A 26,165-nucleotide genomic window follows, 5' to 3' on the forward strand; every position below is an offset into this window, starting at 1 on the left:
TTTATTTGAGAATACTTAGAAAAATTCCTTTCAGCCGTTCTTATCAGATGCGTGAGGAGACATTTAAATCCTTTGTGCTTGGAAGAGATCTGAAACATTTGGAAAGAATTCCACATGCCTGAGAAAACTTGATTCACGCTGTTTTTAAGTGTCACCTTGGATTCTGAAGTGTGAAAGAATCCTGATCTCTCTTTCTTCTTTTTCCCCCTTCTGGTAGCACAACTGAGTGACATCAGTCTCGGTATTTATGCATTCCCAAGCTTTGTATTTTTGTACGGTTTTTGCTTAGTTGGCAAAATTTAAAGTTCAGTTGATTTAAAAAATGGTATTGTTGACCGTTCATAGCTGAATTTAATTGCACAAGTCATAATCCTCTGAAACGCCACATTTGCTCTATAGAACAAATGTGGCATTTCAGCGGATTATGACTCGTGCAAGGAAATTCAGCAACGAACAAATTCAGCCATAGAACAAATGTGCTGTAGTTAAATCTTTGACTCATCAAATAGCTAGATTCTCAAGCTTCACAACTGGGTATGTCATATTAGCCTCCCGTCCTTCTCATGCCAAGGGATGCAAGTCAGTAACGCTAGCTGAAAAGAATCCATTATTGGATATCACACTGTTTCACTATAAGTGTGCAGTGGTTTGCCAGTGGAATTTTCTCTGTGGATAAGACAGTCTGCTTGCAAATGATGGTTCTAGCGCGAACAACTTCCAGTGATGTAGGGATGCAGCTTCTTAGTGGAGTGCATAGTCTCTGTCAATTCCTTAAGCAGCACCATGGGACCATTTTCACAGAGGGCGGGGTTTCAGTTTACTTTGGTCCCCCTGGGTTACACACATGCTTTTATCCCTCTGCCCGAGAACTGAGGGGTAAACCCTGAAAAGAAGTTAGAATAAGGATTTCAGAAATAAAAATAACATTGGCTTCATTTATTGTCCATCTTTCTTGCTGGAACTCAAGGTAGATGTAAAATATGATCAGAACTATTATTAGCAAATGAATTGCAAAGTTTGATGTAAAAATGCAACAGCAAAGATCCATGTGTCTTTCCTCGCAAATTACCTTGGAACCCTGGCAGCAAGAGAGCCGAGCACGAACTCTCACAGTTGACTTTGACAGGATGAATGGAAGCAAGCACCTTTCTGTCTGGCTTCCAACCCCTGCATGATTGGGCACCTTTCCCATTGGCTGAATTTGCCAGCTTTGATTGTTAAAGGATGCCCTTTTCCATTAAAGAAACAGTAGCCTGGTTCATAAATTACCCTGAATGCACATGCAGTTCATGGGTTCTTTTCTTTCTCTCCCTTATTTTCCTTGCTGTCAAATTGCAACCAACTTGTGGTGACCTTATAGGGTTTTCACTAGGGCAGGAGACATTCAGAGGTGGTTTGCCATTACCTTCCTCTGTATATACTATTCCTTGATGGTCTCCCACCCAAATACCATCCAGGGTCAACCCTGCCTAGTTTCTGAGATCTTATAAGATTGGGCTTCGTAGCCTATCAGAAGGACAGAAAAACAGGGACACCTCAGACAAAGTTTTGGAATCTTCAGAGGCGCTGCTGACAATGTTGTCAAGTGTGCCACTGTGCCAGCCTTGGGAGGTCTGAGTATGATTGCTCTTCAGAAAAAAGTAATGCTGTGGGCAACTCAGTGTGGGGAAAAATGGGAAGGACCTGCTCTAGCTTTTAAGACGTTGTAGTATTCTTGATGGTCTGACAGGCATAATCAGTTCTCCTATGTGTACTTGGGGGGGGGAGCTTAAAAATACCTGTCTTCTCCACTCTTTCAGTCAAGTTCAGGGCTCCACAAACAATTCTCTGCTTTCTAGCCCTGATTATTTACTTCAGTTATACTCCATTTTTCTCCCAGTGGGGAGCCAAAGCAGCTGACATCATTCTTTCCACTTTATAATGACAACAACCTGAGAGTGTGTGACTGGTCTAAGGTCCTTCAGCAAGCATCCATAGCAGAACAGAGATTTGAACCTGGGCCTTCCAGATGCTAGCCAGGCAATGTAGGACTGCTAGGCTGTGGCACTAAACTGCTGAGACTTGGCTGAGTAGGAAGTTCTCTGTAACACTCAGCAGTTTTGTGCTATTGGAGAACTCTTTGTTGCTATTCCCTCTCCCCTTTTTTCTTCTTCTTGAATAATACCTTGTGTGCCTTTGGCTTGTTTAGTGGAATAAATCAACAGAATAAACAGCTACTCTATACTGTGTTTAATTATACCTTTTATTTAGTCAACCATAAATGGAAAGGTCCTGATGTTCACTTGAACTCTGAGCAGTTCACGTGGAAGCAAGTCAGAAGCAGAGCCTTAATAGGGCCAGGTGGAATATTACTGCCCCCTCCTCACTCAATAGGCGAGGGATTGATTAACTTAGCAAAGGAAGCCGTGATCTTCAGTTTGCAAGACCTGAACGAGGCTGCAATGGGACACTTGATGGTTGTTAATAGGGTTGCCGTAAGTCAGATGCAACTTGGTGCTTCTTAATACACGTTGCTTTTGAGCTGGCAGCCACAATATGCTTTGCTTATCTGCACTGGCACAACCTAGCAGGTCAGCAGCTCCTGCATTGGTTGAATCAAAGGAACACAAAATAGGATGCCTGAGGTTACCTGCAAACCCAGCAGAAGAGTCCAGTAGTTCCTGCATCTCATGAGCCATCATAAATGAAGTGCCTGTGCTTGTTCCCAATATTAGACCTTCACACTGCAATTCTGTACAGAGTTTCTTCAATGTGATGAGACTCTAGTAACTCTTTGTGACACAAAGGTTCTGCTTTTGCTTGAACACCCTTTCTCACTTCTATACTGTCACCTTCACATCCCATGTGGCCTCAGAATACATCCCCAGCCCAAGATGAATGGGCTAGATGCATGGCTTATCAGTTGCCCAAACGCTATCTCCTTAAAGTCTTTGCCTTTAAGTCCCTGCATAGAGTAGCTGTTGTGCCAGAACCTCTCTACTGTTTCAAGTCCCAGGTGTTGAGGCTCCTCCTTTGCCTTCTCTCTCACCATCTTTCATTCCATTGTAGGGTGGGAAGAGGCAGAGAGAGATCTTCCCTTCCTTCCTTGCAGTCAGGGCCTCCTCCCAGCTTCACTGCCAATCCTTAACTGCCCTTCTTACCACCATCCCTACATAGATGACATCGGGTGGAGTGCCAGTGCCTTAAAATGACATTTAGTGTGGTGCAGCCTGATCTACAGGTGCTTGCCGCAGAAGTGTCTCCAGATGTGCAGATAGTATGCCACTGCCTTACTGGATGTTAAATAAAGGATTACACCAATAGGTAGGGGTGAGTAACATACATATTTTCATGTACCTTACAACAACTGTAAGTCAGCTATTGCAAAATATTCCCAAACATGGATGAAATTATATTTCTGCTTCATTGTTTGGTAAGAGTATTTATTATGAGTGCAGTGTTTGGACTTGTTACAGGTTTATTTTATTTCATTTAAATTCAGATTCTGTGCAGTCAGGTCACCCTGGTGGTTAACAAGTTAAATGTTACAAAAACATATCATAAAAGCAAATTAAAACCAAAACTTGTGGACACATTAAAAGTGAATAAAATTAATTGAAGTGTTGAGCAGGGGGTTGGACTAGATGGCCTGTATGGCCCCTTCCAACTCTATGATTCTATCCTAACTGTTGGGGGAAAAGAGATACATCGGAGTTCTTTGGTATAGAAAGTTCTGCTTGTAAAAAAAAAATCTGTTCTGTTTTTGTTTTGTTTTTTTACCACCCTTCCTCCATAGATCTTGGCATGTACAATTTTTATCACACCAACTCTATAGGATATGTTAAACTGGAATTGGTAATGGGCCCAAGGTCCCTGGTGAGCTTCCTGAGAAAGGTTTGTGTTTTAATATCCCTGGCCCTGGTTTAACATTGCAGCATAGTGAGTCTTAACCAGCCTCACAATACTGTTCTGGTACAGAAATCCGATTTTATATCTGTATAGTCAAAACCATTTTGAGATATCCAATTAAAGGACAGTAGGTTCATTTAAAGAAAATAGCAATTTTGCCAGTTTACATTCAGAATTGGAAAATCTCAGGAATAATGAATTGCTTTATCTGTATGCACTAATCACATTGTTTTTTTATATGCTTGATTTTTATTGTTATTATTTTTAAAAGGCCTGCATCGGGGCTCTTAAATGCTGGCATCTGTTGTTTAGCCATCCAGGCTACCAGCTTCTGGACATTTTCCCAAAACTGTTCCTCATTATCCACAACATCAATACTATTTCATGCAGGTTGTCCTTGGCTTATCCTGTCATTTTGCTGGAATACAAGCCAAGTTTGCCTTTCTTTAGTAATATCCAAGTAATAAAATTGAAGGAGATACAGTGGGTCATAACGAAAGTCAGTGGCAGCATAAAAAAAATAAAAAAAATAAACATACTCTGGTTTCTCATCAAATCATGTAAGTCTTTTACTCACCCACCCTTTAAAAAAACTAACATTGTTTGCTGAATATATTATATTATGGCAGAGTTACACACAGGAAGCACATCTGTTCCACATAATATATTTCTGGTAAGGGCTTAGAGGAGGAGCATGTCTCATGGCTTAAGTGCCAGAGCTTAACACTCACTCAGGATGGCTGTTCCGCCCCTGAGTGCCTCCTCCTCTAACTGGCTTGCTTGTCTGTCCAGCAGCCAGGCAGTCATCTTCTGTCCCTTATCCCTGATCACCCCCTCTTCCTCCCACTTCCCTCTGAGTCTCAGAGGCTGCTGATCCCTGCTGCATGAGAGCTGCCCCTGCCGGTGAGTTCTCTTCCCAGGGGCCTCTAGCCTGCAGACTTTCCCGGGGGGGGGGGGGAAGAGTCCATCCACAGAGTCCTCCCCCCCCCCCAATCTAATGCCCATTATATTCCTGAATGCAACGGGCTTGGCCCCTAGTAATAATATAAAATATGTAACCAAGTTTGTCTAACTGGTATGCAGACCAATTGGGCAATACTCCTAAATATGAATATCTAAATACACTCAATTGCAGCTGGGGAGAGTTTGGATGAATGTCAGCTGCTTGAATGCAGAGGTGCACTTCCTTCCTTTTCAAGTTAAGCAAAATGCCACGGAACATAGATGTACCTCTTTGAATTTAGTCTTCCCTATGGGAATCACATCATATTGCTGCTGTATGTGTGTGTAACACTTATATCCTGATTGAATGACTGGCCCAGTACTGCCTCTTTTGCTGGTGCTGACAGAACCATAGTATTCTGTGCTTTTTAAAAAAATTATCTCGTATAGAACTCATGGCCTGGAACCTATGATTCTCTTCCATTAATGGGGGCTCTTTGCTTAATGGGGATCCACAAGAGGCTTGTCTGCTTATAGAAGAGCCAAAAGGCTTTTTGCACATATAACCTTTAGCTGAACAGATTCATAACAGCCCAACCTGTAGATGTTTGCCTTATGGTTATGTCTGTCCCACGATTAAACTACCTTAGTATAAACCTGCCCGGCATGATCTACTGTGCTGAATGCAGCTTGCCAGCTATGTACAGCGACCCACCACAGGCTCATAGAGGATCCTACAGTGATAAGAGTTGGCTGCGACTTGCAGGCCTCCCTTCCATTGACCAGACCTGTACGTGCTGAGTCCAGTCTAAATGTGGGTCTTTTGCTGCCTACCTGTGCAGGTTGTCTAAGGCATGACCAGCTACAGTATGCATAATACAGGCCTAATTTAATGCATGAACGCCAGTTCTTTTTATGGAATGAATTACTGAAGATAATTAAAGGGGTAATCTGCCTCATGGGACTCAGTGTTACCCCTCTTGTATTTTGCAGAGTCTCTTAACTGCGTGTTCTGTTTCCAGCAATAATATCATTGTATAATATCGTATTAATAGGCAGCCTGTGCACTTGCTTGTGCAGGTGTTAAGCACCAGCATATTATAAACTACCTCTTCCCTTGTGCATAATGAAGGGGTTGTTTAGCCTGAGCTTTTAACCCAGCAGAAAGCAAAGCAGGAAAAGGCATGTGAGTATATTTAAACTAGCCAGGTTTTTAAGGTGGTTTGGCTTCATCTGAGACTGAAAACTGCAATAAGAGATGAACTTTTCCCGCCCGCAGTCCACGGCTTTGTTTAAGCGCTTGCTGGCTCTAACTTTCATGACACTAGGAAATCTGACACTTGTGGATCCTCTCTTGGACTGGCAATATCTAGGCTTTGCATAGATAAGTTGTTCTCCCCTCTCAGTGAAACCTGAGCACTTGGATTAAAAAGGGAACTGCACTTCTAAAAGATTTTGCTATTGGTTTCTCTGGACAAGTGTATACCGAAATGACCTCTCTGGACTGGCATGCAACTGGTTCCTCAGAATAAAATTAGTTGCAAGTGGTTGGGTGAGACCTTAAGACTCTTTGTAGAAGGTCAAGGAAACAATCCGGGAAGCTTAGCAACATGGGAACTAGTATATCCAGATATGTATAGTTCGAAAGAAGGACAGGGGAGTGTTCATGGGGGGGAGGGGGGAGATTCTCTAAAATGTTTTCAAGTTTGGAAACTGAACTAAAAGTGAAAGGCTGTATTAGACTGAGCGGCTGGCTTATCAACATGCCTGTTGGTGTGCGGTGGTGGTGGGGAACCTTCAAGTAACTAGGCCAGAAAGATTTTGTAAACAAGGGAGGGAGGGAGGGAGGGAGGGAGGTGGTTCTTTCTGTTTTGAGTCGTTGATGGTATATGCAAATGGATAAACTGTCTAAGAAAAGTCTTTGTGAACTTGTGTCATTGAGCATCCTTGGAAATCAGCTATGAGAATATTACAGGTAATATGTTGGTTGTGATTCATTCATTGTTCATCATTTTCAGTTCTTGTTGATTCAAATGGGACATAAATATATCCTTAACAACGCAGTGAAATTGATTCGTTTGGATTGGATTGAGGCTTGTGATACAGGAACGTTTATCTTGTTAGTGGCAAGAATGATAATTTAAAGAAAAGCTAAAAGCTTCCTATTTTAAAGATCATCCATTTTCCAGTTGTGTTGAATGTGGTAGGGATGTGTGACCAAGTATGTAGATACTTAAAATCTTAGAGATTGGGGGCATGGGCAGACCAGATAGATCTTCTTACAAACCTGAGAAAAGCTCCAGGTTTGTAGAAAATCTTTTAAAAAAATTATGAGGCTAAAAACCTCCAAACTGTAGGAATGCCTGTACCTTTAAGGAATGAATGTCCTCAGAGACCATTGCTAGGCGGCCGCAATGGTACTGTCAGTCTTCAAAACTTGGTTTATATCAATAACTGATGGGGGGGGGGGGCATGGTCCTTTCCAGGACATTTTTGGGCCTTTGGGGGAGAAATAATTAGGGCCAAGTCCAGCAGTAAGCACCTGGTCTTTCATTACTACATGACTTGTACATCTCACCTGGGCCTGGCTACTTGCCACTATTCAACAGCAGCTACCTCACTGAAAGCTAGTATGTTGTAATAGTTACAGTTTCAGACTAGGATATGGGAGACCCAGGTTTGAATTCCCACTCTACTATAGTATTCACTAGGGAACAATGACCAGCCATTCATTCTCAGCCTCATGTGCCTAAAAGCATTGTTGTGAAGATAAAATGGAGGACGAGAATGGAGTGAGCTGCTTTGGATCCCTATCATGGAGAAGGGGCTTAAATGAAATAAATGGACATAGTTGAAGATAGGAGGGGATCAATGATAGACTGTTTCGTTGCAGGAAAAGAGAAAAAGAAAGGGGATAGTGTGGAGATGGGGGCTGACAGGTGGAGGGAAAGAGAAAATAGTGTGGGGTGAGGAGATACAGAGGGAAATGAGTTATCTCCACAAGTCCTTGCAGGTTCCCCACTGCTCACCTGGCACTGTGCAGATTGGCTAGAGTTTTTCTGGGGAGGAGCTTCCAGTGAGAGTGAAGGATAAAAAGCTGAGGATGGTGACAAATAAAGGTCGTTTGGCTCGTGAACAAGAAGAAAGTAGGAAAAGGAGAGAGAGTATTGGTGTTTTCAGGGAAGGGAAAGAAGAAATAGTGCAGGAGGGGGAAATGAGTTGCCCACATCAAGTTCTTGCTGGTCCTGCCTTCATCTCATGTACTTGAAAATGTGTGGCATTGAAAAACCAAACTGCAAATCAGAAAACACTGGTTTTGGAACTGGAATATTGTCATCTCATTGTGGCCCTTGGTGTTGAACGGGTTGGTTGTTCCCTTATGTGAAACATTTAAATAACTGTCATCTTTGTTCACTAACATTTCTGTTGATTTTGGGAATGTAGCTTTTGGGAGCACTTGATCAAACCTAAAGAGGATCCAAATTTGGATTATTAATCTTGGGTTTGTTTAAGTAACATTACACATATTTTCATGTTTCCTGTAGGAGCTAAGTGATCTGCAACGTGACCCACCTGCACACTGTTCAGCAGGACCTGTTGGAGATGACTGTAAGATCTTTATAGTTGATGGCAAGATACTTTTGCCTATTTTATTATGTTTAAACGCTTAATAAAGCGATTAATGTTTTATGTTTTTCAGTGTTCCACTGGCAGGCAACTATTATGGGACCTGTAAGTATGCAATTTACATAACTCAACTAATCTTTTACATACTCTTCTCCAATAAAGTAAGCCTTAATTGGCGTATCTATCTGCAGCTGAGAATTAATTTAGGTGTGCTGTTTGAACAGTAGCCATGAATTTAGACTTAGAGTAAAATTTGCTCTTTTTGTCATTTTTGTTTGGTTGTCCAGCCCTCTCCAGTACCTGGAGGAGTATTCCTTACCATTGTTGGACTTTTCTGGCTGGATGCAGAGAAAAATTGCTTATAGAACATTTTCATCTTAGAACATTGTATACTCCTGTACAGGTGACAATATCCCCAAAGTACAAGCAGATACTATTTTGCAGTTTTCTTTCAATGTACAAGAAGAAAATCACCTGTTTTTTTTTAAGCCATAGAAATTTATGCATTTTGTAATTGGGGTATTTTTCTGTCACCAACCCATTCAACGTGGCAGAATAAAAGAAATACCCTAGGAGTTCATTACGGAAACTCTGACCCAGAGAATGATGTTTAAGTCTGCTGGAGAGAGAGAGAGCCTTTCCTAACAACTTGAATTATATTTATTCTGCCATGGTATGCCATATTGGAGGGGGGGGGGGTAAAGTAACCTTAAAGGTACAAAAATGTTAGAAATTGTTTTGAATTCTAGATGTTTTCCTTTAAAATTCACAAAAAATTAGTTGTCTAATAAAAAGGTCCACACCATAGTTTTTGTTGTTAAACACTATATATAAAATGAGAGATTTGTACAGGAACCATATTGGTGTGAGTTATTTAATATGCAAATAAAGAAAATAGGAGCTGCACAAAAGGAACTTTCTGCATTTTCAAGCGCTGGATGTTTTAATACCATGAAACTCTATTGATTTCTTACTCTGAGGGGGAGCACATCTTATCATGGGTGATTCCCATCTGTTCATCAAGGAGGCAGGTCTAAAATTCTTCCAGACTTCCTGTTTCCTATGCAGGGTCATCCACTTTCTTCAGTTTTCTGCCTTGTTTTTTATAGGAGCTGCTTAGAAAAGCACCAACAGTGCAGCAGAAGGCAGCTAATAGTTCTATTTCAGCACTTTTATACTTATTTATTTATACCTCAAAGTCCTCCTTTTGGCCTACTTCTACCCACACACACTTCATCTGAGGGTGGAGTGGCTAGGGTAATGGTAGACACTCAGAATAAGGAAGCCTCATGTTTAATAGTCTAACAAGACCGCAAAACCTAATGGTCACTTGCCTGGACATAGTTCCTTGGGTGTGGTTTTACTCCTATCCTCTGCTGGGTTTCCTGAGATCTTTCAAGCTGGAGACCCTTCAGATGACAAATATTCCCTTAGCTCTTTCCTATCCTCTTTAACAGGGCCATGTATATTCAAGGTCAAAGACTATATGAAGCCCAACATAAAAGTATTTACAGATGCAAACCTGATAGGCTTGGGGGGTAATCTCTCAGGGAAGATATGCACATGATATCTGAAACTGTGCAGAGAGGAAGATGAGCATCAACCTTCTCAAGATCCAGGCAATCATACTCTCTCTAGCCAGGTCCCAGGACATGATTAGGAGCAATCATGTCTTAATAAAAACAAACAATATATCAGTAAATAAGCAGGGCAGGTCCAAGTCTTAGAACCAGTACACAAAATCAGCTTGTCTCATGTGTCAGTCAGAATAGAGCCTCAAGTCCATATCATCAGAGCACATCAAGGGCCAGCAAATTTGCTAGCGGCCTAGCTAAGCAAACAACAGCTGAACAGTCTCAATATGATCTTCCTTCAGATTGTGACATGCTCTAGAAACCCAGTTATTGGACCTCTATGTCTCAGACCACAATTGCCATATGCCCAGGTTTTTCTCCAGATTCCACATAGAGGGAACAGATCATACACCCTAATAGTCCCTCTGGCCACCAGGTCTCCTTTATGCTTTTCTATCTATTCCAGTAAACCTCAAAATGCTTAAGAATTTGAGGCAAGAAAAAGCAACCCAAATCGGCATAGTCCCCAACTGGCCACACAAAGTGGTTTTTAGCATTAGTGGAATCCTTGGCAGATTCCAGCCTGTCTGGACATGCTTCAACAAGGGTCACTGTGGCACCCAGACCCAACACGGCTATACCTGACTGCATGGAAATTGCAAAGAAAAAGACTCTTAAAGCTAGGCTGTTTTACAGGGCTCACAAACATCATGCTAGCCTCTAGAGCAGGGGTAGTCAACCTGTGGTCCTCCAGATGTAATGAATTACAATTCCCATGAGCCCTTGCCAACAAATGCTGGCAGGGGCTCATGGGAATTGTAGTTCATGAACATCTGGAGGACCACAGGTTGACTACCCCTGCTCTAGAGCAGCCCTTTTCAACCTTTTGACCATGGAGGAGCACCTGAAATAATATTTCAGGCTTCAAGGAGCCCCAGAAGTGGTCAGCTGGCCATGCCTCTCTGCCACATCCCCATAAGTGCCATGCCAACGGAAGTGACATCACTACCCACATTAACAGGTAGGCTTAAGGAGGATTGAGGGGGGAGAGACAGGAGGCAGTTTAAGGTGGGAGTAGCCGTGCAGGTTCTGCCCCTCCTAAGCACTCATGCTTGGGAGGAGGAAAGGAGGAGCAATGGAAGTGACCAGTTCTCTAGTTTATGGCTGAGTCCATTAAGACAGGAGGGGGAAAGCTGTGGACCCCCTCCAGAGCTCCCACAGATTCATGGCAGTCCGTGGGTCCCTGGTAAGAAATCCCTTCTCTAGAGCTTCTGTATTGGGAATGTATAACTCTCTTTGGTTTATGCCAAGGAGAGGAAATTAAAACACCTAAATTCATTTTCCCTCATACCAAATCCTGGAGTTCTTGCACAATCCTGTCTGTGTAGCATATTTTTGTCAAAAAGTGGCAGCCTTGGCTACCGTGGATCCACCACTTGATGGTTCCTTGATATCTAGACATCCTCACAGTCAGGTTTCTCAAAGGAGTAGCCCATGTCAACCTTCCAGTTGCCCATTAATTTATTTCTTGGCAACTACACACAGTCCTTTTGACACTCACTTAACCACCATTTAAACCTCTGAGAGAAGTTTCATTAAAATGGTTGAGAATGAAGGTTGTGTTTCTGGTAGCTGTGGCTTCACAGAGAAAAGTCTCAGAATCAGGAGTTTCCTATCTCCCAAGAAAGGTCTCTGTGTGTTTTTCATAAAGACAAGTGGTCCTAAGAATAGATCCAACATTTATTCTAAAGGTCAATACTTCCACTGCTCTCATGAAATATCATTGCTTTCATTCTGCCCAAAACCATCCCCCTCCAGAAAAAGGAAAGGCACATACAAGATCTTTGCAGTGCCCTCAGGATTTACATCAGGTGCATGGCATCAGTTTTCTAAAATGGATTTTCTTCTTTTCAGTGAGCCTGCACAACAGGGACAGAAAATGTCTAGACGAGTGATAAGTAAGCCTCTGAGGCAGTGCATCTTACATGCTTATCAAGCTAGCAGCCTCCAGGTACCACCTGAAATTACAGCTCACTCCATGCAACTAATGCAGCATTGGACAAGAAAGCTTCCATTGAAGAAATCTGTAAATCGGACCATGTAGTCCTTTCTGTCAACATTTATCAGTCATTACAAAATGAATACCCTTCCCTAGTGTTCCCCAACCCCCAGGCTGCAGCCTGGCACCAGGCCACAGAGGGGGGAAGGGAGGTGCGGGTGCTCCAGCGGGCATGCCTCCCTTCCCCCTCCGCTGCGCGGTGCTCGCTGCACCGGGAACAATCAGCCGCTTTGGCGGCCGAATCACTCAAGCCGGGGGGAAGCGCGGTTGGGGTGGGAAGCGCAGGCCGTGGAGCCCTCAGTACCAGGCTGCGGTGGGGGGGAGGCGCAGGTGCGCCTCCCTCCCCCTTGTGGCACAGTGCTCGCCGCACCGGGAGCAATCAGCGGCTTTGGCGGCCAAATCAGTCAAGCCGGGGGGAAGCATGGGCGCAAACGTGCAGGCACTACCCCAAGATTTATCATAATTTGACTTGGTTAAAATAATGCCTAAAATAGGTTGCTAGAGGGCTTTGCATCCTTGTCTAATGCATTTTCTAGGTGATTTAACAGTTTCCACACTAATGTGTAGTAGTTTTCTGAACTAAATACAGCAAGGGGTCCCCAACATGTTACCTGCAGACACAAGTGTTTCAAGAAAGAAGATGGGGCCAGGAAGGGATTTTATCCAGCAAGACTTCTGATTGGCCACCAGAGATGGTACACCTTAGGTACTCTGGGCCCAGACCATATATGGCCTTGAAATATAACTTATATTGCCCTGATGCGGAGATAAACATTTAAAACTCATCACGTTGTATCAATAGTTTCCTGTTCCCATTTTATTATTTCTATAGCCCTATTAATTAGGTTAGGGGAAAGAGAGAGAATGGGCCAAGGTTCCCACATGACTATCATGGCTGGGCAGGTGTTTGAGTCTTAATGTCTCTGGTCAGAGTCACAGGCTTTAGCCATTAATCCAGGCTTTCTCAACCAAGGTTGTGAAGCCCTGGGATTTCTTGATGGACCTGGAAGGTTTTCTTGAATGGGTGGGAGCTAATTAGTTTTGTAAATATTTTAAAATCAACCCATTCCCCCCCCCCGCAACACCCAATGGCCAGTGATGGGTCTGGAGGGGGTAGGAAGGAGAGGAACCTCAGCTAAGTTTCCCAAGTTTTGCACAATCATGCCTCTTCTGGAGTTTCTCAAAGCTTCAAGAATGCTTTAGGAGTTTCCTGGGTGTAAAGAGATTGAGAAAGGCTGTATTAATCTCATAAAAAGTACTAGGCTAGATATACAAGCCTGGATGGATGCAGGGAGCCCTTCTTTAACTTGGACACCAGTTATGTGGGCACTGACTATTCCAAGGTACCTACTGTTGAGCCCTTCTAGTGTACTACATACAGTGTTAAAATTAGAATTCCTGTGCATTTCCACTTCTGATGAAAAACTCCCTGGTTATATACTGTAGCAGGTTATGTTGCTAGAATTTTGTAAGCAAGAATTTTTGTATACTGCAGATGTGCAGGAACACCAAAAAAAAAAAATTGCAAAGCAAGGGTAAGAGGTAAACAGTTCATTTTCCTGAGAAACTTGTTCCATTTCTTTCAAGTAAACACATTTCCAGTTGTTATGGCTATGACAGTATGTTTGCAAACATGTGGGCAGTGTTTTCTGGCACCTTAGGGGCTGTGAGTATACAGTTTTTTTTCCAGTAGTTTCCCTCCCAGAACAACAAAAAGTTCTGAATATGTTACTCAAAATGAGAAATTAGTTGCCAAATCTACTCAGGTTACAGATTTCTGCTCTTCTTGATACAACATTTCAGTTGTTTTTGTGCAAAGCCGGGAAAATGTAAAGATCATGAAAACATGCGTCATTGAGAACTGAGTAACTATTTAAGGATTGGGCCTAGTCCTCCTATAGAGGAGAGATCCCCAGCCCTTTTGAGCCCATGGGCATTTTTGGAAAACTGAGACTGTGTGATGAGTCCAGCTACAAAATGGCTGCCACAGGAGGCAGAGCCAGCTGTACAGTGGCTGCTGCAGCCTACCTTAATTGAGTTGTGGTGGCGGCAGCTGCTGCCAAAGCAACCTTTTTACAAATCTGCACAGCCCAGTGGATTTCCAGTGTCCAATCAGAAGCCCTACCAAGGCAAAAGTCCCACCTCGCCTCAGCCACTTAAAACCACTTGGCAAGCACCCGGAATAGTATTCTAGGAAGCCCATGGTGCCCATAAGCACCACACTGGTGATTCCTGCTGTGGAATATTTGTTGTTTGCATATATACCTGGCAGTTAGCTTCTGCAGTGGTGAGAAGTCCCTCCATATTTTCTATTTTTGATAGCACTGCTGAGTTTGGTTTATGAAACTGCAACAAATGGTGACTGATTCATCTTGAAGCAGAATGGGAAAATGTGGGAGGAAACAATGATGCTCAAGACAGGCCAGTTAAAGAGAACTACTTTCTGAACCATCCTATGATGGTAATATGTTAGAAGCAGGAAATAGATGTGGGTGGTACCTGTATCAGTCAACAAAATCATTATCAGCCAGCCTCAAAACATGCATTGTCTCTCCCATAGATTAATCCTCTCTTGAGTAAATTCCTTCTTCCAATCTCCCCCTCTCCAGTTAAAGATAATGTTTGACTCAAATGGATAGCCGTGTTGGTCTGAAGTAGCACAATAAAATCAGAGTCCAGTAGCACTTTTAAGACCAAGTAAGATTTATATGGGGCGTGAGCTTTCGAGTGCAAGCACTCTTCCTCAGACTGTGAATTCCTGTCATGTAAGGAGATCATAGTCTGACAAAGAGGGCTTGTGCTTGAAAATTTACACCCTGAACAAATCTTTGTTGGTCTTAAAGGTGCTACTGGACTCTGATTTTATGTTTGACTGACACTGTTCTCGCAAAACTAAAGTGCCATGTGCATCCTGTTTCTGGATCTCCTGACTGCTTTGAAGAGTTATCGTAGTTAAATTGAGTAGCTGAAAAATAATGAGAAATACACCTGCAAATAAAAAACTGATCTTTAAGTCACTCTCTGTTTGGATGTTAAAGTTAAGAGGCAGTTGCATACTGTAACGTAGGAGCTCTAGTTCAACTTGCATCCCCTATGTGTACTAGGCTACTCCTTTGGGGATGTTACCTGGCTAGCAATTTCAGTTTTCTTTCCCAAGTACTTTTCGGTAGTTCTGTCTGTTGTAACGCAGTTCATGGTGACGTCCACAGAGGCATTGAACTTGAACAATGTTCTGGTGACCCCCAAATGGGAAACAGTCTTCAGATTGACTCTTCTGTGCAAAATCCCTTGTCTGAAAGAGCTGCCTTCTTCATGTGCTTGCTTTTCAGCCTGACAGCGCATATCAAGGGGGAGTCTTTTTTCTCACGGTACATTTCCCGACAGACTACCCATTCAAACCACCAAAGGTAAATGTTTAGTGACAAACTAGGTGCCGTTTACATGTCTTAAGATTTGAGGCTGGTTAGTAGTTGTTTGAGTTAAACAAGGATCGATCCTGGAGGACAGCTGAAGCAAGAGGAAGCATTCAAGGAAGAGAGCTGGGCAGAGTACTGCAACTCTAAGAGCATTGGACAACAGCTGTACTGTTTTGACTTTAGCACCCATTATTTTTAAATAAGTGCATTAAAAAGGAGAGTTTGGGGATAAAGTATTTTAAATAAAATGAAATGTCTTGCTTCTCATCAAAAAGAGAAAGAGGCTTGATTGGTATGCTCACCTTTGCCACTCCCTTAATAGCTCTCAGACTCTTCTTGGGGTTAGTGGCAGGCTGTAAGTCAGCATTTTGGGCTGCAGTGGGAAGGGGGCACCATGCTTCTGTTTATGCAACTTAAAGGGCAATCCAGCTCATTGTATTTATCAGTTTATTTGGGCTGTGTACAATTAATTTACATTAATGGTTTTCTAGCTTTGAGGAGCCATTTCCATATGGCATGAAACCCCTGCATTTTGCACAGGATGAAAATGTAGGATCAGGATTAGGCCTGCTCGACTCTTATCATTGTGCTGCATAAGCTGTAACCGTAGAATGTATCCCAAGCTCTTCTGCAGCTACACATTGTGGGGGAAAAAACTTCCAGTGGAGAGCACATTGTCTTTGCAGGAAGCTTCTTTTAATTCTTGATATTCTTGCTGAAGAACCCTGGCAAATTTTCCCAAGAACTCTAGGCTTCTTCAGGGTTCCGTTCAAAAACCACTGGTCAAGGCCTTCTGAAAACATTTGTCTGACTTACATACATTGCTCCAAGGTATTTTTTGCACCTGCAAAAAGATTTAGGATTGCTGATCTTATTTGTAGAAATCTCAATTTTGCAATGGGCTTTACTGTAGCTGCCATACACATCTTATTCATAGCTCTTTCCAAGATTGTGCTTTATGGGAGGTAGATGACAATGTAAGCTTTAAAGTGCTTTGTGTGGCTGTTTATTCTCTATTTCAGTGTACCAGAAGGGTTGGATCATCATGTTCTACGTAGCCCATTTAACATAAGGCAAATTTACATCATCTTACCCAGGGAACAGAACTATATCTGCTCTTACTTGTGTATTAGTAGCAGATTGTGTAACAGAATGTATCACTGTTTGTTATAAAGCCAAGACAGGGTGCTTTGAGAGATGTCAGATGGGGAAATAAAATACGGGGAATGTGCGTGTGGTTCCAACACTGATAAATTACTCGCAATTCTTCTGTTACAGATTGCATTCACAACAAAAATATATCATCCAAACATAAATAGTAATGGGAGTATTTGTCTTGATATCCTGAGGTCCCAGTGGTCACCTGCTCTGACTGTATCTAAAGGTAACCCTATTTGTAAAGGATACTGTGCTTGCTTGAGGCTAAAGTCCTTGTTCCCCGCATAGTGTATGGCTGTAACATTTAGGTAATAGAAGATGCTTTCTGCTGCTGGTGGTATTTCCACAAAATCTTTTGCAGAAACTTATTCTGTATTACTACTGCTGCTCTGATATTAGTGTGTGTGTGCAGGGAAGGGATTCATACACTCTGTCAACAAAAGAAAACTGTTCTATTTTAGTGGTGATCCACCTGTGCTTAAAATCTTCATCTATTGGTCTGGCCCTGTGACCTTTCAGCCAAAAAGCATCTGCAACAACATGGTTTGTGTATGGAGGGGAAGAAATAGGCAAGTTTACACTGGAGCCCTTTCTTTCCACACAACTGACAATTCCTTATTTATGAACCTCAAATTTTAAAAGTTGCCGAGAGGAAGTAACAGGCTATTCAAGACCTGAGCTATCATTGCCTCGGTTCCTAAATGCAGTGAACAATTTTTTTCCCATTTAAATTTCAAGAAGATAAATTGTAGACCAAAGCCATAACCAAAACAGAGTAACATCGCAGCATCTCTAGTGTTATTAATAATGGTTGCTCACTGAGAATAAGATGCTTGAGTGTATTGCCAGGTCCTTGCTTTGGAAGAAGGTGTTTATAGGGTTGTGTTCTTGAATGTTTCAGAATTCAGATATGTTTTAACCTAAGTGGTATGTCTTAGGAAGCCATTTTTGCACACTGAAGTGACATTTGTAACAATTTGCATAAAACCGCCAAGTAACTGAATACTAATTTAATGTTAAAGATGACTTGCAGGGGTTAATACATTCATAAAATTTTGCTCAAACAGTTCCATAGGGGGTGGGGGTAAGTGTACCTCTTTTTATTGCAGAAGCTCTCTACTTGGCAACAACTCACTTTCAAAAGCAGTTTGATTTTAAGGTTTCACTTCAAAGGGGAAAAAATTGAAAATCCCAACTACATCTGGGGCTTTCCCAAAGGAGCTCTTGGGTTCCTGGCCAATGCATGTTCAAAAAGTGCCTGGCCAAATAAGATGCTGGGTTGGATCTAATGAAATGTGGATCTACAGGTTTAAGAAACAGATCTCTCCTAGGAAGCTGTTCCTTATGGCCATGGGGCCTTTAATTAGAGCAGGATATGGCAGAAATTTCCCATTTGTTTCTGTATGAATTGTTGTTTCATTCACAAAATAAAAGCCAATGCACGTTTCTAATGCAAGCAAATCTAGTTTCTGCTCATGGCCCGTTGAGATGCAGTTCCCCCCAGCCCAGCTCTGTGACCATTGGTCCCTGACTCTTGGGGGCACATTTTCAGAGAAGTCAGGCAGCTGCAGGGAAAAGCAGTAGAGATCTATTCCTTTAATTTCCGGCCACTATGAGGTGTTGAAAGGCAGTAAACTTGTTCTGTTCACAGTTCATTGGATCAGACATACATTGATCAGATCATCTTGAAACTACTGCATTGTTTCTGAAGCTTATGGTGGGGATACTTTTATTGCTTTTATTGTTGGTAGGCCTTAAACAGTCATATCTGCTGTATTTTCATGGGGGACCCTTCCCCCCCCTACACACACATAGGCATGCACATAGTAACTTCTGCAAAGGGACAAGTAGAATTCAAGCAACTGACTGCTTGTGGCCCATTTCCTTAAACTAATTGGGGGAGGGTACAGTCCTTATCTGTAGAAGTGGAAAGGAGCCATCTAAATGTGTGGGCCTGCATATGTATTTGGATGAGAACTACTGCATTTAAGAGAAGGGTCATAATTTCATAAAGTTAAATAATGACAGTATAGTACCTCTTGGCTTTATTTACTATACTCAACTTGCGTCAATAAAGTCTGAGGAAGAGTGCTTGCACTCGAAAGCTCACGCCCTGAATAAATCTTTGATGATCTCAAAGGTGCCACTGGACTCTGATCTTATTGTGCTACTTCAGACTACCACGGCTACCCATTTGAATCTGACTCTACTCGTCATTGTCTAATTGCTTTTTCTTTTTCAAATCTAGTTCTCTTGTCCATATGCTCTTTACTTTGTGATCCTAACCCAGATGACCCTTTAGTACCAGATATTGCACAAATCTACAAGTCAGACAAGGAAAAGTAAGTATATGAACATAACTTTTTTAAAAAGATTGTGGACTGCTGTCTTATTCTCTTTGCCTCTTCTGCTTTATGCTTTCAATGTGTTTTTCTGCAATGTCATTATCCACAGCAAAATTTGCAAGTCTACTGTCTCAGGACCTTAACATGCTGTTCTGATATCTGCTAATTTGGTTCTATTCTTGCCCTAAACAGTATATTTCTACTCTGCAACTGTTAAATTTAAAGCAGCAGATTCTGTAGAATAATTTACCCTTTTCTGTCTTGCTCTGAAACAGCATATGTATATGGAAGTTTACTGTCACAAATTATAACTCTGAAGTGGTAGTTTTGTTAAATAGTGAGAGAGACACATGTTCTAAAAAAAACCTTAACCCAATTAACTCAATACATTACAGGTTTATTGTGTGTGACTTGCTGATTTTCCTAGATAACAAACTCCTTTTGCCAAACTTTAAAAATCTACCCCTTGAAATGTTATACCATTTGGGGAAGGTAATTCCACATACTGCTCTTTGTGGTCTTCAAACAAACTGAACTTGAGATGAGGTGTACTTTTCTATGGTCTGTTGTAATTCCATACAAATTTGTTATACTGAACTTGAGGTTTCAGCTGTTTTATGCCACCTATTAGGTTTACTGTCTTAAAATTGAATGGCATTATATCTGTGATCAGATTGAGGCAGTGATATTTAGGCCTGGTTGGCATTAAGGCTCTGTTCTCCCAATGCTATGAAAGGTAAATATTTTATCTGTGTGCTTCCCTCATTTGGTAAGCTTTTGTGGTCAGGAATTTACTTCAACACTGAATGAGCCTGTCCATTTACTTGATGTTCCTGCCATTCAGGCGGTAAACTTCCTTTACCATATTGTGGGTTAGGTCACATCAGAAGAGATTAAGAGTACAATATGGCAGCATGAGATAGGTGTTGGATCACTGTATCAAAGCCGCCTACTACCAAATTGTTTCCTCCAGTCATTTGTTTGTCACTTGCTCAGTTTCCCTTTGCATATTTATCCTCCCTGTAAAATGCTTCTGCTTCTACATAGTCTCATGTTGCTGTTCATAAACATGGCATGGGGTGGGGGTGTCATTTATACACTGTCTTTCTCCCCAGTGAATATCCAAAGTGGCCTCTGTTGTTCTCCTCCATTTTATCCTCACATCAACCCTGTGAGATAGATTTGGTTACAAGTGTGTAACAGGCCCATGGTCACCCAATGAGCTTACATGGCAAAGTGGGGATTTGAACCTGGGCCTCCTAGATCCTAGTCTGACACTCTGACCGTTACACCACACTGGCTAGCCGCATCTTTGTCTGGCATGCTCTCTATGCTGCAGGCATGTCTTAAGCAACACCATGGATGTATCTTCACATTCACTGTATGCCCCTGGGACAACAACCAGCTGTGAACCCTTTTCAGGGACCAGCAACAGGTTTTTGCACCCTTGGTGGCCTGCAAGACTAGTGTTCTTGTAAACTTTAGTGGTACCCACCTGCTTTCCCCCACTGCTTCTCTCTCTGAAAGCCAGTAGCACCATTCTCACTTTGCATCCTACATACTTCTTTGACTTGGCAAGTACCGCACCTCCTACCCAACACCTGTAGGGGTTTTTTTGCCTGGGCTGGAGTTCTTCTGTCTACCATTACTCATCTTGCTTAAGTCTGCTTACATACTTGGGTTCTAAGGAAATATGCTAAACGCAGAATGCAACTTGTCAAGATAATTAGTTACTAGTAGAAATAGCTTGTCGAAATCGGTACATTTTATCTATGTTGACATTACTGTGAATATTTTTTCCATCACTCTCTTTAACAGATACAACAGACATGCAAGAGAATGGACACAGAAATATGCAATGTAAACTTTGAAGACTTTTTTCATATATACCAGAGTACTGTAAATTCTAGGGTTTTTTCAAAATTAGAAGTAAGTGGAGCACAGTTTACTGTTTCAGTGTACCATGAGGCCCTTTTTGATTTTCACCCGTATAAATGTGTTTCTGGAACAAGGAAATAACTACGAAATTTAACCTGAAGACTGTGATAAGAGTATTTATCCTTTTTGTATGCTTTGCAAAAGACATTTATTATGGGTTTTTTTAAAAAGATACTTGGACATCTGCATCTCCAGCCTGCAAGATCCATAATGCAGTTGTAGAGCAACCAAATTATTTTTGCTGAAAAACTAGGTGTTACATGAAAATATTCTTTGTGTGTCTTTGAGATGTTGGTCCTGTAAGTCTGTCTGAATTTCATTCTTTGTTTAGTTCATTGTATAATTTGTATTTTTTTTTTACTGTATAGGCTATATTTTATTTACCGTCTAAGTCAACTCACTTTAGATTTTCTGCACAGTATTGATGAAAGACAACTGCTATGAAATGAGAGACATTTTCCTTCCTAAAGGAACATTCTGTAAACCGATAGACTTAAAACAAAACTTTGCACTCTAATTCTCAGTATGCCGATTATGAGGAAACACTTGGTTTTGATTCTGTTGCATACTTAATTTTATTGCAATGTGAACTAATTGCACTGCTCTGTAGAAAGAAATGTAACTAATTTTATTCTGTTCACAGCTGACTTTTTTTTTATCCCACGTGGGCAATATAATCTCTGACCTTTTAACAAAATTGACTTGAAGCTTTTCCATACAAATAAAATGTGTTTTTTACTACTTGTCTTGGCTGTTCTTTAAGTCTTGCACATTTTTTACATGTGCTTGCTCTGCAAAGATCAAAATATTGTTAAATAATGTGAATTGCTATTGGGAGAAAGAGGCCTGCGTGTTTGAAACTGCTGCAAATTCTTGAATATGTTACAGAAACTGTTACACAATTTTATACGCGTTATTCCATGTGTCGTATTGTGTATGATCTGAGTTGCTGGAATGACTTTGACTGACAAAATGGTTAATCCCCATACTTTGCTTCAATCAATAGTGTCAGTGTCACTGAAGCTTCTTCCCTCAACAGTAACAATATTTTGATCTCGTACTATGATCGCAAACTTCCACACTCTTAATGCTTTTAAACAATTATATATAAACTTCACCATGCATGTATGGAGAAAACAGCCAGTTAGGTTCTTTAAAAACAAAAATGCTTTAAAAACTAAAGCGTTTGTAGTTTCGGAACACTACATCCTCATGAAAGGCTTTTTAATTTGTGGCTGCAGTAATTATTAAATACAGCTTGTTTGAATGGGAAGTTTGCCACCGTAGACCCATTTTGACCTCCTTCTGGTGAAGAGAATATAGTTATAGTTACTTTGCTATACCAACGAACAAAAAGCACATAAATAACTGGAATGTGCAGAAGTAAGACAAGCATCCCAGTGGTTATTTTCCTATTACTGGAATTTTTTAAAAAAAACACAAATGTTTAAACTTCTTGGGAAGCCCTCATGGCCTACGAAAGAAATCTGTACTGAGCATTTGTACATAAAGGTAATCGAGTGTTTAGTATGTTTTTACCTTGGTGCATACAATCAACTCTCTTAAGATGGAAGCTTTATGAAATAAGCACTGAAAAATCCTTACATTGTTTGTGTAAGTGTCATGACTTGCTGTGAAATAGATCAATCTCTGCAAAGTACCCAATAAGTGTTCCCATGCAGTAAAAGATGATTTTTGCTATACTTGAAAAAAAAGGGGGGAGGGGGGATGCCATAGCTTACAAGGCAAGGCAATTCATCACTTTTGTCAATAAATACTTAACTCTAACTGCTGGCAAAGAATTCTGATTGACTGATTTCCTAGACATTTTTAAACCTTGTCTATTTTAGATTATTATGTTTGTCCCAGAATAAAGAATTTATAGTCCTTAATCCTTTAAAAAGGACTATGAAATTTGGCAGCTTTGATTTTGCATGCCTGTTCAGTGAAAGCGCATTTAATCTTCTGCTTTGCGAAAATTATATGGAGGCTGGTTTGAAACTGTTTAAATGTACTATGCTTTGGAGTATGCATCATACAAAAAGGAATTTACTTACCATAATGCAAAGTCTTCAGGCTGAGCAAAAAGGTCAGCAAGCCTCTGACTCTTCCTTCTTTAGAGAGCTTTTTGAAAGGCAAGCGTGTTGAAGCCATACTTCTCTCTCCTCTCTTCCACCCGCAGCCAGGAATCCTTGTCATTTAAAACTGCCATTTGGAGACTTTCGTATGGAACTCTCAAGATAATCTTAATACAACGGCACCATTAAATGTAATTACTTGATTCTCTGGGCTTGGTATGAACTATGGCTTTCAGTAACCAAGGGTGTTGAAATTCCCACTTGAACATTTTATATTCCCGGGTGAATGTTCTTTCTTTGCTATTGAATAATCTGACTCCAAGGTTCTTTGTTCTCATGTATTTGCTCAGTCCTGGTGCTTCCATTATGGTGGCCTAAATGTTGTCTGTGCTTCAGTCCCTCCCACCAAATCCTACTTTATACTGTACAATGCCTTAGCAAGGGGCACTTCCTGAGCCATCCCATTATACTCTGTATATTCCTCACATGGCACGATTGGCATGACTAAAGCAAAGGATCTCTGTTATCACTGACCTTTTCAGAAGTGTAATCTTTAGTCATTCTAGTTAATGTTAAATAAGGCGTACTTTCTAGCTACTTCTGATGTGATATTTTTCTGCCTAAAGATGTCAGCTGAGGCTTGAATGGAAAAAAATAAATAAAAAGATTTGATTTGAAACTGGAGCATGTCTTGGTTTATTTTTTCCCTCCCTTGTGCTTCCCTTTTGACTGACTCAGAGAAGGAACCATTGGCTCTCAGTTTTCAAGCAGCAGTTGCTTGTTGTCCTTCACTTGTTAACAATACAGACTCCTTACTGAGGCTTCCTGGCTGTCAATGGAGCAAGGAGTATAGGCTGCTGATACAGAATATGATGGGTATTGAACAGATTTGAAAAAATGAAATGCATTCAGTATATGGTGTCTCTGAGGTCAAACAACAGAAAGGCTTTCCCACCCTCTTTGTGATAGGGAACCTCATATGTCCAGACCTTATCTTCTCCACAGTACACCTTCCAGAGGAAGAAACATTTAGACTAACTGTACTTTACACATCCAATGGGGACTGGGAGCCAGTTTAGTGTAGCGCCAACTTCTAATCTGGTGAACTGGGTTTGATTCTGTGCTCCCCCATATGCAGCCACCTGGGTGACCTTGGGCTCTCTACAACACTGATAAAGCTGTTCTGGCCAAGCAGTAATATAAGGGCTCTCTCAGCCTCATCCTACCTCACAGAGTATCTGTTGAGGGGAGAGGAAAGGGAAAGCGATTGTGAGCTGCTTGGGTTTTTTTCCTGTGTGGTAGGTCTCTCCCTATTGCTCAGTTTCAGGCAAGGTGTTGTTTTTTTAAATAGAAGAATACCCACCTACAATCCGTAGTTACTATCAGGTAGCCATTTTAGTAGACCCTTTAATCCTCATGGCTCTCTCCATCGATTTTGAAACTCAATTCCTTTGTTGTTGCAAAAATGGGACAAGTCTAGCATGAATTGAATGCTAGTCTTTTCTGAAAAGAAACTGACAAGGAAGGTAATCTGTATAAGTTGTAATCAAAAATGTAATGAAGCCATTTCCTCCCTTTGGCAAATAAAAGAAGATCCTCCTTCCCTCCTTTCCCAGCCGCTGCATTCCTGGCTTGCTGTGCTTCACAAAGCATCAAGGGAAGACAACCCGCAGGCTGCTGCCGCCTCTGCTGAGAAACAAACCCAAACATAGACTAGTTGCTGGGAAGTGGGCAGAGGAAGAGGTGACCTGGGAAGCAGTCTGGCACATAATTGCTAACTTCAGCTTTAAGGGTTCTAAAATACTAGAACTAATTTCCTTATTTTAAAAATGCCCAGACAAAGGGAAATATATTTCCACTCTCCCAGAAAAATATAAATCTTCAACATTTACATGTTGCCCTATTTACTTAATTCTAGGCAAGTTAGCAATTACCCAGAGACCAAAATGAAAGATAGTACTGAACACACCAAGTGATAAACATGACAACCAATCAAGGTTCTACTTCACTGTTATCTTCAACTCACCTCTTCCCCACACCTGGGCCAGGCTCTGCTTCACAAAGTGGGGGTGGGGGAAAGCCACTTTCTAGCAGAGGTGGAAGTGGTCCAGGGAGCAGCTTGTTGGTGCAGTCTAGCTGGAAGAGGCAGTTGAGCTGCCCTAGCCAGAAACACCCTGGGAGCAAAGAATGGGGAAATACTGCAGCAATAGCACTCTCAGAAACCTGGAGAAACAGCAAAGAGAAAATAAACTGAAAACGGAAGGGAGAAAAATCCATGCAGAAATGACAGGCTGTGGCATGTGCATAGTGAGAGGATACGCAGAATGAAAAACTTCAGCCAATGGGAATGCCGAGTAAAACTGAAGGAAACCACGAACGCATAAAAGGCCTTTTCGTGGCACCACAAAAATAGTTCACAATACATGTTTCTTTTTAAAAATGTGTTACATTTCCGTACATCGCCCAGGCTTTGACGTTTTACCATCTGGCAAAGGGTGCTTGTGTCTTGACTCAAGAAAGCTTACATTAGAATAAAATTCAAGTCTTTTAAAGGGGCTGCATGTGGTACAGGGCAAGAGTAAAGTACCTAATTAATGGAGACTGCTGTTATGATTTCTGTAGGTAATGCGATAGATGAGAAACAAGTTTGAGTCCAGGGGCACCTTGAACTTTTGTGTGGTTGAAGAAATGTGCTGTGTACACGAAAGCTCACACCTTGCCTAAAGCGTCGTTGGTCCTAAACGTGCCCCTGGACTCAAACTTTGTCTTGCTGTTTCAGACCAACACGGCGACCCACCTGCATCTATGATAGAGGTGAGAACGCCACAGAGTCTACAGGGCGGTGGAAACTAGTATTTTGTGCGTACGGGAAACTTGGAGGAAAGGACTTACTAAACGTACGAGAAGTTTGCAATTTAGCTATCTGAGCCACAGAGAATGAAGGCTCAGCTCTTCGGCCAGGGCTTCAGTCTACCTTCCGTGGTTCTGACTGCCATAATGTCGACGAATTTCCCGCCCTGCCTCTTTCGCTCAGTGCGCATGCGTCACAACCCGTCTTGAGCTCTCTCGCCCTTTCTCCCTAGGGAGGGCGGGGCAAGTGACGCGACCAGGCTGTCCCCGCCCACCGCCCTTGTGACGCT

The 26,165-nt window shown here is 41.7% G+C and overlaps 1 protein-coding gene and 1 long non-coding RNA gene across 3 annotated transcripts in view; one reads left to right on the forward strand and one right to left on the reverse strand.

Moving 5' to 3' along the window:
• Positions 1-23,704, forward strand: part of UBE2D1 (ubiquitin conjugating enzyme E2 D1) — a 39,782-nt gene extending 16,078 nt beyond the window's left edge. Inside the window, exons 2-7 of one of the 2 annotated variants that reach the window (XM_077350415.1) lie at positions 8,376-8,439; positions 8,531-8,562; positions 15,420-15,497; positions 16,785-16,890; positions 18,913-19,006; positions 20,828-23,704. In XM_077350415.1, coding sequence (XP_077206530.1) covers positions 8,376-8,439; positions 8,531-8,562; positions 15,420-15,497; positions 16,785-16,890; positions 18,913-19,006; positions 20,828-20,873 — 420 coding nt within the window. In that variant the 3' untranslated portion in view covers positions 20,874-23,704. The remainder of the gene's footprint in view (positions 1-8,375; positions 8,440-8,530; positions 8,563-15,419; positions 15,498-16,784; positions 16,891-18,912; positions 19,007-20,827) is intronic. The other variant, XM_077350414.1, reaches the window with a different exon arrangement.
• On the reverse strand, positions 1-26,080 carry LOC143843794 (uncharacterized). The gene is made up of 4 exons (XR_013233692.1): positions 25,918-26,080; positions 25,052-25,248; positions 24,389-24,539; positions 1-883 (listed from the first exon to the last, which is right to left on the reverse strand). It is a non-coding gene; the product is annotated as an uncharacterized LOC143843794 (long non-coding RNA).
• Between the last annotated feature and the right edge of the window lie 85 nt (positions 26,081-26,165).

This window comes from Paroedura picta, chromosome 8, assembly GCF_049243985.1.
Source record: "Paroedura picta isolate Pp20150507F chromosome 8, Ppicta_v3.0, whole genome shotgun sequence".
NCBI classification, from domain to species: domain Eukaryota; kingdom Metazoa; phylum Chordata; class Lepidosauria; order Squamata; family Gekkonidae; genus Paroedura; species Paroedura picta.